The 13,961-nt window shown below is 33.6% G+C and overlaps 1 protein-coding gene across 1 annotated transcript in view; it reads left to right on the top strand.

Moving 5' to 3' along the window:
• The window catches only part of LOC129229219 (regulator of G-protein signaling 7-like), a 227,303-nt gene that overhangs the window by 201,861 nt on the left and 11,481 nt on the right, over window positions 1-13,961 (top strand). The window contains exons 12-13 of the mRNA XM_054863482.1: window positions 3,110-3,235; window positions 12,360-12,434. Of these exons, the coding sequence (XP_054719457.1) occupies window positions 3,110-3,235; window positions 12,360-12,434 (201 nt within the window). The remainder of the gene's footprint in view (window positions 1-3,109; window positions 3,236-12,359; window positions 12,435-13,961) is intronic.

The following is a 13,961-nucleotide window of genomic DNA, read 5'->3' as shown; positions in this document are numbered from 1 at the left end:
GAATGTTACAAAATGCGTTTTTTTTTTTTTTTTTTTGCTTCAAACATGTCAGTCAGTTACCCGTAGAAATACCCAATAATGTTCTTTAAAATCATAAAAAGAGAGAGAAAATTCAAGTTACGAAATGTGGACCAAAGTGAAATGTTAAAATATTTTACTCTGCTTGAAGCACCACCTATCTGGCAATATTTAACTATGTTATTAAACCTTTAGTTGATTCTATAGTTGGCCAAACCTAACCTGCTAGTATTGTGAAGGCTACGCAGATCCTAATTTCAGCATTATGACGCTGCCAGTTTAGGTTTTCCCCAACTAAAGTCGGAAAATAGTGACCATTGAAAATTTAGGTACATCTTAATGTAAGCGATTTTCAAAGTTTGTTATTGAAGTTGCAATATGTTGGGGTACATCAAAAATAACTTTTGCTATTACAAAATCATAAAGTTATTGCATAAACGTTCTTGTTACATTAAGATTAAGACATACTGAAGTTCTGTACAGAGATTATTAAATAAATACTAGGCCATTTTGATTCTGAATGTGTAGTACAATTGGTCAAATGCATTTTGGCCAAAGTAAATAAGACTGAGTGAAATAGTTTATTTAATGTATTTATTCATTCATTTATTTATTGAATTATTCACTCATCAATTAGTTCTCGTACATTCATTTATTTATTCACTCATTTATTGATTCATCATCTACTGATTTATTCACATATTTATTCAATCGTTTATTAACTCATGTATTTATTCATTCATTCATGGCTTTATATTATTTTATTCGTTTATTAGTTTATTCATTCGTCTATATATTCATTCAAAGAAAAGTATTTCGAATATCATTGATTATTTTCAATAATCAATTAGAAAATTTTACATTTTCAAATGCACTGCCAAAACTGAGCAAAAACATTTAAATACATGTTATGTTAGAAAAAAGCATTATTCACTTTTTATGTACTCTTTATGTAATTTTGTAAAATGAATTTTTTCATTTAAAAAAATGTAATTTATCTTAACTTAACCTCTAGTACACCTACCGTTTTTTTTTTTTTTTTTCTTTTTTTCATTTTGAAGTGCATTTTGCGAAACATGTTTCCAAAAATAAACCAGAGGTTGTGTGGGTTTTGTTCCAAGAGAACTGGGTTTGAGTAATGTGAAGGAAGATTATTATAGTTTCGAAATATATTGAATGGCATTCTTCCCTTTCATAGAATGAAATACGTCGTAAATAACACGGAGTAGAGTATGTCTATAAGAAGGAACATAGGATTAAAATCAGATATTATTTATTTTTGCGTTATGTAGAAAAATGAACTCGAATAAAATGGGTTTTTTTTTAATGCACATCAAACCAATTAAATATATTTGTAAAAAGTTGAAATTTTGTGCTAAGACATGAGTAAGATAAGAACTCGTGCGTAAAAGTGTAAATAAAATCTATAGAAAAAATTTAAGTTAAGAAAGTTAAAAAGATCTATATTGACTCTTAGTTTCTTCGTAGGTGCTAATGTTAAAAGATTTGAACTGTTCAAAATTGAATGGAAAATTGTTCAAATCAAAAATATATTTTCTATACATGTTCTACATCAAAAACTTTTTCCCACAAAGTTTGTTTCAAGCAAATTGGCCTGTAAGTTCGGGATTGATGTTTGCCTTGAATTTACCCGCAGGCGCTAATGTTGAGGTTTTGAACAGTTGAAAATTGAACGAAAAACACTTGAACGAAGAACTCTTTCTATGCTTCTTTCGAAACGCTTTAGAAATGAAGCCTTAAGTTCAAATGTGTTTCTTTTTTTCTTTTAATTATTGATTCATTTGTCTATTGCCCATTCGATACTCTTTATATGCAAATGTTATAATACTTGCTCACATATTTTGTAAATTTCATGAATTTAGTCTGTCATTTCAAGGAGTGGGTTTTCATCATTTTCATTGAGCATGATAGAATTGTTGCAGTACCAGAAAGGTTCAATTTTTGAATACAATGGAAGAAGCATACGAATTTTCCATAGTTTTCTCAGTAGCTTTTGATCGGAAAATTCGGTTTAAGTTGATAAGAACATTTTATGGAACATAAACGAACGTCTGAAATATTTATAATGGGATGGTTTCCTTCAGTCAAAAGTACTACTTTTAGTTACTGAAGTTGATAGAATGAGCCAATAAATAAATAAATAAATAAATAACATGGACCCAGAAAATACGTTCATTTTCCCAACAGTTATTTTTTAATTAATTTTTTAAAATGTTCGATTTTTCAAACAAGGCGTGGTTTTGATGACGTCACAAATGATGAACTTAGGCACGTATTCCATTGGCGCACTGAACGCTGACTCTTGCTTTCTACCGCGATTCCATGTTATGATCATCAAGAAGCAAATTTAATATTGCGCTCTACATTTGCAAAACGTGTCTCTCATTCGTCGTAGGTGAAGCATGTGACATTGAATCTTTGCCTCAACGATTCTTTAGCCAATCATTGAACTTGCTCCCTCCAGTTACTACTACCTGCTCTAAGGTTGGGGCTCAGTCAATCTAAGTGGACCGTAGTTCATCCAAAAGCGAAACACTTGATTTAAGCACTGAGTATTTTTTGATACTGATTGATAAAAATATTTTTTGCAATAGTGATAAGTTTGCATTTGAGCGACTTGTAGCAATTCAGGAAACTTTTGCGCAAAGATACTTGATTTACACAGGAAACTGGTAGATACTGTAAAAGTTGACAATCCTTGTAAGTTGTCGACCGGTCTAAGTTGACCACTATTTTCAAGTACAGAGAATTAGATCTTTATCATATAATTCAACCTCTATAAGTTGACCACCTGTTTAAGTTGACCACTAAAGTAGTGAACCGCAAGTGCTCAACTTACACAGGTTTCACTATACCCGTCAAATCCCAGAACGTTTCCCAGAAATAATCGGTGACGTTTCGGTTCTTCTTCTTTTTTTTTTTTTTTTTTTTTTTTGCACTGTACCAGCACTGATTGAAAATGTGTGAAATGCACTTCTTGCCTGTGTTAAACATTATCATATGGTCCGTGAAATGTTACGCGTTTTCTGAGCATATTTTTCGATACGATTTAGCCTGTTTCTTTCAACAGCAAAGAAGTATCCGCCCGACGGGTCAAGCGGTGGGCATTCTCCCTGCAGGAACTACTTCGGGATCCTGCAGGTAGACAGCAGTTCTACCAATTCCTGGAGAAAGAATTTAGTGCAGAGAATCTAAAGTAAGTTCTGACAAGCAATTCAAATTTTAATTTTTGGTCGCGAAGCTTCAATTTGCACATCTTTATAGTTAAGGCAGGGGTGATTGTGTTCCGGTACTTTACCGAATTTCCGGTATTTTCGGACGTATTTCCGGTATTTTTATGTCCGAAAATACCGGAATTATGTGTTTTTTTGTTATGCTTTTATCTCCCTACCTCCGCAAATGTTTTAAAAATTATATAATACTCATCAAATATACCTGCAAGAGCCTTAAGATGGACACCTATCCCTTAAGATGGACAAATGTCAAGATAATTTTGTATAACACCAGCTCAAAAGTAACTTTGTAACCCATTAAAATTTTAATCAAATGTACACACACTATTAGGACTCTGACTATTGAACTATTTAATACTATGGCATAGATGCCATAGTATTAAATTCTAGGAAATAGTGGGTAATAGGGGCCGAAGATTACCCCCCTCCTCCCCCCCCCCCCCCGTTCTCGCTTTGAAACTTTCAGGTATTTTTTGATGAACTCACAGTCACCCCTGAGTTAAGGCAACCATTAATTTTTAACCGTAACTATTTCATAAAAAATGTTTTGCTACTTTTAATGAACATCGATCCGAAGACATCGTCTAACGTCGAAATCAGCAATTTGGGTAGACCAACTGGTGAATGACATGAAAACATTTCATAAGATAAATATGTTGTACAAAAATGTTTCGTCTACTCAGACTAACATCAATTTTTAATTTAGGAATAAAGAAACAAAATGAAAGAAATATGAACATGGGTAATTGCAGCAGATGGGGAGTTCAGAAGAAACAAAAGCAGAAGCAAACTTTCACCGATTACCTTTACTAATTATAATCGCCAAATTGGCTGACAGAATCAATGAATGTCAATTTCCATCACCAAAAATGAAATGGACTTTTATTATCCGTGACAGATTGTCGCATTAGTGCTGAGATTCTTGCCCCCTCCTCCTCTTTATTGGGCTAAATCAATAACTCTTCCGTTTTGTGAAACTCTTAGAGGTATCACGCGTTCTTGCGTATCTTAGAGATATGGACAATGTCGTTTTTTTTTTTTTTTTTTTTTTTTTTTTTCCAATTCCTATTACAATTTCACTTTCCCTATAAATATTCATTCATTCTGTTACAATTTTCAGACGTTAAGAAAATAATTTTTAATCATTAACTCGAGTTCAAATACATATTTTTTAAACTTGTAGTGGATGACACTTGATGTTAATACGGTGTTTTCAAATACTAATTCATTAATTAGATTCACTCTTTATTTTCTCACCCAATATTGTGATTCTGTCTTATCTATATGCATATTTATATTAATTGTAGTTATTTAATTAAAAAAATGAAATTTTTCTTTGTTTGCCTAAGTAGGAATTGTTTTTTTTTTTTTTTTTTTTTTTTTTTTTTTTTTTTTTTTTGGAGCAATCACAAATTGCTTATTATCCTCACTTGACCAAAATTGATTTTGCTCTCATTTTTTCATTTTTCAGATTATCATGGCTACGGTTGTTTTTAATATTTATTTAGGGAACGAAATTTTCGTCGCCATAGTTACAAATCGTCTGCATGTTGACATTATTAATATTATTTTGAGAGCTGCACTCAAGCAAACTTTATTAAAAAAGGGGTTTTCTGTGTAAAATAACTTTTTTTTTTCTGGAAAAAAACACCTATCTGGATGAACTTCAGCAGCAAGACTTCATCAAAATACAAAATTTCCAGATTACTAATTTCCATCATTTAAGATTAATAAGAAATAAAAATACATTACGTTATACGCCGTAAATAATGTTGATAAGTGTAGTGAAGGACATCGTCCATAAAATCTTTATTACTGGTTCCTAATTACCATTTCTGTTTTATGCATAAGCCTCGTATTACCTATTTCAAAAAATCACCAGTTATAAACGATATCGCTAAATTAAAATTTCATAATTAAGAGGGAATTTTTTTTTAACTATACACTTCAACTATACAAGATTCATTTGTTTAGACTGCTAACCAGCAAGCATTGTATCATAAAATTTTCGTGTATTGTGGTATGAGGGTTAGGGTGGTTCAAAAATACATGTAAAAAAAAGTTTCTTCTAGATAACAGGACTCCCCTCAATATTTTTAGACTTGTGGATAGTAATATACTGGAAGACACTAGAAAGACGGAGGGGCCTGTGTGGTCCCTCGCGTAGTTTGTTGTTTAATAACTCGGATAATATCTAACGGAACTTCATGGAATTTTCTGACTTTTCATTATATGACACTATTTGAATGCTTGTTTAATCATTTAATCATTCGCCTCATAGTACTGTTAATATTGATCCTTATACCTAGAAAGACGGGAGGGGCCACAGTGGCCCCTAAGCATTTTGACAATTAAAAAATTTATTTTTTTCCTTTCTCCTAATTGTTGTAGCATAAAAAAATGCCATTCACTCTAGTTTAACCTGTAACTTCCTCTTTATGCAGCCGGTTGGCTATCCAAATGCTATAAACAGTACCGACTGCTTACCATCCTAACGGTGGCCATTGCTCGTAGAAAGGAAAACTAATTCAACCTTTTGCCCAGTATAGAGAGAAAAACTAAAAATAATTCAGTACTAAGTTTTTATTTAGTCATGAAAGAAGGTGTATCAGGTATGTGGACTCCCTCAGGAAGAATTTTTAAAAGAATTCACTCCAAAGATGGGTAGGGGCCACACCGGCCCCTTCAGTCTTTCTAGGTATACAGAAAATGTCAGTCGTTCTAGTGTTAAGCTTCCTATTTCAACTGAAAAAGGATAATTAGCCCCCTCAAACTTCATACGTATGGGGAAGGGGTTAAAAAATACATTGAAATGAAAAAATAATGCTATATATTGTAATATACACGAGTAATATGCATATACATTGCAATAAAGTAATTATTTACAAAAAAACAGCTGGGGAAATTAAATGTTTCTAAATTTGTGACATTTTCTATGCTACGGCTAATGTTAAATTGAGGGGTCACTGAGCACCCTCTTAAAATTTGAGCAAGAAGCTAAAAAAAAAATAGGTAAAAAATAAGTATGGCTAAAAAATAAGGGGTGTCCGGGACTCTAGCTGAAAAAAAGTTTTTTTGAACCACACCCTAATGAGGGTGAATCGGAAAATAAGTTTCCTCTGACGATTGTGGACAGATGTGTGTATGAAAGTAAAACAATTAAGAAGACATGAAAGATACGACACAACTTTATTTGCCAACAAAGTACCAAGCAAGTTGAGACATTCGTCATACCTCTTATAAACTTCGAAAAAGCCATAGAGGAAAACATCAGGGCTTTGCATAGCGACGATGCTACGCAGTACTGTGATACACAGTCAAAATTGAAAGAGGTGGTTCAGAAAAAGCGTCCTGGCCTTCTCAGATCTTTTTTACTTCATTTTAAACGCGACCTTAACTTCCATATTACTCACCCCCAAATTAATGTTGAGTTTTTTTTTTTCGACTCGACCACACGTGGATAAGTGCCTAAGAACATATAGACACGCGAAATATCCATTTTGACGATTCCCGAGTTAGTTACAATGAGTTTTCTCGTGTCATCTGCATGTACGTCTGTATGTATGGCGTATGTGCGGATGTGCGTATGTATGTCGCATAACTCAAGAACGGTATGTCCAAGAAAGTTGAAATTTGGTACGTAGACTCCTAGTGGGGTCTAGTTGTGCACCTCCCTTTTTGGTTGCATTCGGGTGTTTCTAAAGGGATCACTTGCTACTTTTGGGGGGAAATCATTGTTAATTTCGATGGATACTCAAGTGGTGTTATAATTTGGCGGATACTTGGCGATATATCGCCAGTCTTTTGGTCGCCAAGTTTTGTCGCCAACTTGGTGACAAATTTGGTGTTTTTTTTTAAAATCTGGCTTCAATTTGGCACACTGTTGGTGATATTTAGAGAGTAAACTAATGAATCACATTAAAATTTCCAATAATAGGGAAAATGACATTGAATTGGAGTAAAAGGAAGTCATGCGAGGCACAGATCAGCTCGTTTCTCATATTGGATGACAATGAGAGACCACTCTCGGTGACGACAAAGCAAACTCATATTGTAACTCTTGTTGGAAGCGTTTACACCATCCGCCATACGGTCCTGATCTCATACCAAGTGAATTCCATATGTTTCCGACTTTGAAGAAGAATCTTGGCGGAAAGCGCTTTGGAAGCAATCATTGAGAAGGAATAAAAAAGATGGAGAAAGTGAAACTTTCAAATCTTGAAGCAAGATCTCAAGTTATGTGATAGATTTTTAAGCAAACTACTGAAAGAAATCAAGTTTCTTTCATTCGTTTCACCTAAAAAATATCTCCCATTCGTAGTAGTTTAACCAGTTTGCCTCAGCGTTTCCTAAGCCAGTGATTGAACTTCACTGCCTAATTACGAATTCCTGCTCTGAAGAAGCAATATTGAAGTCGAATGAGCCATTAAACGCTTCTTCCGTGTTCAAAAACTCTGAGTTTTTCCTGGCTTTATAAGCTTATCAAGAGGTATGGCAAATGTCTCAATGCCCTTGGTACTTGCGTGGAAAATAAAGTTATTTCTTATCTTTAATGGGTCATTCCACTTTTTGACTTTCATGCACAACTCTGACCACAGCCAACAAGGGAAACTTACTTTCCGATTAACCCTTGTTTTTTAGTTCAAATCAGTTAAAAATAGCATCATAGTTAGCCCCCTAGTTGCAAATTCCTGCTCTGAGGAAGCAAGGCTGAAGTCAAATGAGACATTAAACGCTTCTTCCGTGTGCAAACACCCTGAGTTTTTCCTGGCTTTATAAGCTTATCAAGAAGTATGGCAAATGTCTCAATTTCCTGGAATGTGTGGAAAATAAAGTTATTTCTTATCTTTAATGGGTCATTCCATTTTTTGATTTTCAAGCACAACTCAGACCGCAGTCAACAAGGGAAACTTATTTTCTGATTAATCCTTGCTTTTTAGTTCAAATCTGTTAAAAGTAGCATTATGTAAAAGATTGATTTTCTTCAATAATCTTTTGAGAGAGGTCATTATTATCACCAGTCAGTGATATGTATTTATTTATTTTATTTTTCATTATCATTTGTTAAACTTAATAACAGGGTTGAGTTTTGGACGGCTGAAACTGGTTTAGGACAGGACAGGTGACTTTTACCGTCCAAAACTGTGCGAAAGTGTCTTAAACTGTCCAAAAGTGTGCAAAAGCTAAAGGGGTGTAATGTAATCAATTCATATTTACTGCAATATTTGTAATTCATAAATATAAATGCTAATAAGTTTTAATTAATGAGTATTTGGCGATATTTTTCTCTGAAATGTTCATTTAAAAATATTTAACTTAAAAAACTGCCAATAACTCTATAACATAAAAGCTTCCTTATGTAAGAGTTGGCAGTGTTATGAGAAGAAATTCACAACACTACAAAGAAAACTAGTTTCAGCTCCATTTATAACTCAAAGGTGATATTTAGGTGCGAAAAAAAAGCTTTTTTTTTTTAATGGTTTGTGCACATATTTTCTCACAAAATACTTCGTTAAAAGTGCAATTTCGGGCATTTTCGGGCAGTTTTGGACAGGATGGTAAAAACCACGATATTTACCATAGTTTTTTTTTTATAATAGAGTGCGAAACCATGCCAACCCAGCCTATTAATACTGTTCTTTAAATACATTAATGTTTTTAATCAATAATATTACTTATTTATTCACTTATTTATTTTATTTATTTATTCTTGCCTATGTATACCCAACTACTAATAGCTTTACACAGGCATAAAAATTTGCCGACCAGTTAAGAGAGAAAATTTTTATTACAAGATACTTAACCGCCGACTTTAATTTAAAACGCGCAAGGCACTTATTTAAGAGTGTTTTCATTTTCTTATATATACTTGCGTTATGACAAGGAAAAAAATCATTGCTAATAAACACAATGTAAAAAACAACATCTTTGAGGCTACTTCATTTTGTTTTAAAAAAAGAGCTTTTTCCCTGCTTTTTTTCTTGGTAAAAGATGGTGAAATTTTCTAAGGAAAAAAAATGCAGTAACCTTTTTTTTTTCGTTTTCGTTTGCTCTCTTACGCCGCTACGAGTTTTTTAAACGAGATTCAGACGATTTATAGGGGACATCGAGAAACAGAGGCAGAGGCTGCAGGTGATCGATGAGAGAGCTCACTCAGAAATAAAAGACTTGCAGTTTATTTGTACAGAGGAAAAATATAAAAGTTTCTAATTTCGGTAGTTTTTATTGTAAAGTATTAATTCATTTCGTGAAAGGTCTATCAATTGTGTCCGCAAGCAAGTCTAAGTATTTTAACTTCCGGATGAATTAATCAAATTGCATTCGTAAATCTCCTTGAGAATTTGTATTTCCTTCTGAATTAACGAATTTACCTTTTTTTTCTCTCTCATAAAGTAGTGGCCAAATTTGTGGACGCTTAAAGACTTTTTTAAATTTTGTATGCTGAAAGAAAATGTGACGTTTCACAAAATGCAAACTGGTACTTATCATTTCGAAGAGAATTTTATAGTGATTTCACTACAGAAAACAAAGTTCAAATGTTCACAACTCAAAAAACAAAATAAAATAAAATAAGCGGCGATAGTTGTAGTTAGATTACATTAGAAATAGTCTTCCTTCGTCATAAAAAAAAACACAGCAATGACTTGTTCCTACAGTAAAATTTCAGGTTCTGTAAGAAGTTAAAGCTTGACCACAAAGAGATGGCGGATGAACTGGAGGCGGAAACGGAACACTTCATTTTGTAAGGGGTATGATTGGCTAAATCGCGCTAGCACTAAAAACTTACACATTCTCGATGATCCTACCTATTACAAAATGAAGTGTTCTGTTTTCACTTCCAGTTCATCCGCCATCCTTCCATAGCACAGCTATACTAGCATTTGATTGGTTCCGAGAACACGAATAAGGATTAGTCAGGAAAGTTACGACATTGCAAACCACTCCATAACGGTTCGTTAAAGCCCTTTTTTACTTTCTTCTATATCTAATACATAGAAGAAAGTATTGGATTCGTGCAAATTTTCGAATTTCGAATTTTGACGGATTCGAACGTTTTGAGGTGTGCTGAGTCCATTTCGACTATTTTTGGAAAATGTCTGTCTGTCTGTGTGTGTGTGTATGTATGTGTGTGTGTGTGTGTCACGTCTGTGTGTGACCAGTTTTTTGTGGCCGCGCTACAGCAAAAACTACCGCATGAAATCGAACGAAACTTGGTACACATATGTGCCCCTATGTGAACTTGTGCCCATTGGTTTTTGGCGCGAATTCCTCCAAGGGGGGTGGAGCAATGGGACGTTTTTTGAGTTACGCGTGATTGCTATTCCTCAGGAAGTAACTGGCGGAATCAAACAAAATTTGGTCCATATGTTGCCATTAACAAGAACAGGTGCTGATTCAATTTTGGTGTCAATAACTCAAACGGGGGTTGAGCTATAGAACGTTTTTCGTCCTCAATTGTGCCTGCTGTATCTCAAGAAATAATGAACGGAATGAAAGAAAAATTTATCGGCAAGTACCCCTTAGTATAAGTTATAAGAGCTGATTTTATTTTGGTGTCAACAGCTAAAAAGGGGGTAGCGCAATCGCCCGTTCTTTTTTTCCATTGTGAGTGCCCTATCTCAAGAAGTAATGCTACGTTCTGGTTGAAATTTGGAATATATGTGAATCTATATGTAAACAGGCTTTGGTTCAACTTTGGCGCCAATCGCGCCAAGAGGTGCTGATTTATTTTCATTATCATTATTTTTTAGCGAATAAAAATAGTTTTATTAATGCAACAATAAGAAAGATAAATCGTAATAGATTGTCGTCTGCGTATTTCTCGTGATTTTAATTGTATGGAAATGATAGGAAATATTATCTCAATGATTTAAAATTTTTAACTGTTGCCATCTTATATTTGTTAACAAATAAAATATTTGTAATTAATTCAAGCAAGGCTTTTAAAATAACTTTCAATTTTCGCTCTTTGCTTTGCTTTTGCAATAATTCAGACATTGGGATGGTCGTCAAGTTTTTGCATGTGTAATTTCGTTTTTGTTGGGAATATTGCTTCCTCGTCAAGCATGGGGAGGGATCAGAAAAAAAAAGAAAAATATAGAAGAAAGTTTCGTGATGGCCACAACATACTAGTTTGGTATTGCAATTCTTGCATCGACCTACGTGTTAAATTCTGTTAAAATGATATGTAAATGAGTTTGCATTTTGTAAAACTTAACATTTTCTTCAAACACATACGAAGTTTAAAAAATAAATTCAAACGAGTCCACACTTTTGGCCGCCACTAATATAGATAATTAATTTTATATCCCCGTCATTCGAGTACTGTGATTCCGAAAAGCAGATGGTCAGGGCCGCCGAGAGCCAAGACGGGCCCCTTGTCAGTTTGGTCACTGGGTCCTCCTCTTGCCATATAAATTATAAAATGTTTACTACTCTGATTTGGAGTACCCCCCTCCCCCCCAGTACTCGGGCCCTAGTTTCTGACCAGGTTGACGGCAGCTATGCAGTTAACATTTTTCTGCTTCAGTTCAAAATTTTGAGTATATTTGGGTCTTCCGTGGTTTTGTTGTTGAAGCTTCGCTTCAAATGGGGAGGTCGTGGATTGAATTCCCACTTTGGGTTTTTTTTGCCTTGGATTCTTTTCTTTTTTGTATAGAAATCCTATCGTATGTATTGTCCTGTTAACAAAAGATTGGAACATTTTCGTGGATTATTGGAGGTGAAAGATTTTCCATCGAAAATAGAAAAAAGACCTTAATTTGTGCCATTTAAGTCAAATCAAATCAAATGAGGTTATATAAGACATTCGGCATGTTGTCAAATGTTTGCAAAATATAATTTTCACACTATTTCTGGTTTTGACTTCAAAAACATTCATAAAAATTTTTGATTTCAAAAAGCATTTTCGAATTTTAGCTTGTTTAAAGTAATATTTAATCAGATTATTCAAAAATATGATTTTAGCAATGTTCAGCAGCCATATAGTTATATCAAAGACCATTATCTTTGGTAAAATGACGGGATTAAGAAATAACCTAATTTTATTTTAAGTGTTAAAATGTTCCGTAACTTGTATTTTTACAGGTTTTACGAAGAAGTACAAAAACTGAAACAAATTAATGCCTGTGAAGTTGACGTTAAAGTTCAGGATATCTGGAAGTAAGTTACCCAGCTCACTTTTGTAATCTTTGGTTGCATTTTTATCTGCTATATCCAATGAGAAATAAAGAAAAAATATACATCAGCTCAGACTATAACTATAATGCATGTAATAATATCAAGCATTATAATAATTATTTTAACGCATTATTATATTACATAATACGTTACATTTACTGGGCACTAAGAGATGTTTGCTAATTTTTCCAATGGAGCCTGCTTTTGAGATAACTGCGAAAAAAAAAAAAAACATACGGTGTCACAACCACTGATTAAAGATTTAATGCAGCTATATTTTGTACTAGTGGTACTCGCACGGCTTTGCCCGTAATAGAAAAATTAAAACGTCTTTTGGTTCGCCTGTATATTTACAAATAATGTATGGTGAATTTTCTCGCCAATTGGCTTGTATCCATGTTACAGTTCCACGTTATGATAATTTCGTATCTCGCTAATTGGCTTGTGCCCATGTTATGGTTCCATGTTATGATAATTTCGTAATTTATTCGTCTATCTTATGATAATTTTGTTCTGAAAATTGGAATAGAAAGAGAATAAAATCGAATTTTCGAAAAATCGCTTCGAGGTGCACACCCCATGCTACAAACTAACTTTGTGCCAAATTTCATGAAAATCGGCCGAACGGTCTGGGGGCTATGCGCGTTACAGAGATCCTGACAGACAGAGATCCGGACAGAGAGAGATCCTGTCAGACAGAGATCCGGACAGAGAGACTTTCACCTTTATTATTAGTAATTAAGCATAATGATTACAGTTTTTATACTACAGTTTTAGTTCAAATATAAATCATTGACATCAGAAAAATATCGGACGCACGACAAAGATGGTAGAAAAACATCAATTCTAATAGATCGATAGTAAAAACCATGATGTTTTGACAAAATAATTGACATCGAAGTTTTCCTAACCCCAAGAAAATGCTCAATAAATCAGACCTACCAATTATGACTGTAACTTATACACTGTAACATGCGTTTTTAGACTGTTATCGTTATCAAAAATTTTAATATCATAAACTGTTTTATAATAATGTGGGACATTTTTATATTTTACACTATGAGCGATACAGGGTGTCAGAAAAGCTCTGATACATTTTAAAAACTCATAAAAAAAGCAACGAAACATCACATGAATATGCACTTTCGCCGTAATACTACACAGGTTCAAGAATTTTTTATGACATCGAAAAAAAAAGAAGAATTTGGGCCATTCCACGAAAAAAATCAACCCGTTATCCCGCACGTGACGGTTCATATATTTCAACCCTTTAAAATGATAACCCCTTCAAAATGATTTTACCCTTTAAAATGATAACTTTTTAAAAGTTATCATTTTAAAGGGTAATGACGAAATTTTTTTCTTAATAAATCACACATAAGTTTGTAATTTGTTAAGCAGAAAAAAAATGTTTATTAATATTCTAAAGCAGCGGTTCCCAACCTTTTTGATTGTGCTTCCCACCAGTTTTGCTGAAAACACGATTTAGGCCCACTAACTACTATATAT

Source organism: Uloborus diversus, chromosome 9, assembly GCF_026930045.1.
Source record: "Uloborus diversus isolate 005 chromosome 9, Udiv.v.3.1, whole genome shotgun sequence".
Taxonomy (NCBI): Eukaryota; Metazoa; Arthropoda; class Arachnida; order Araneae; family Uloboridae; genus Uloborus; species Uloborus diversus.
The sequence above is the reverse complement of the archived record's forward strand: the minus strand, read 5'-3'. Positions and strand labels throughout refer to the sequence as shown.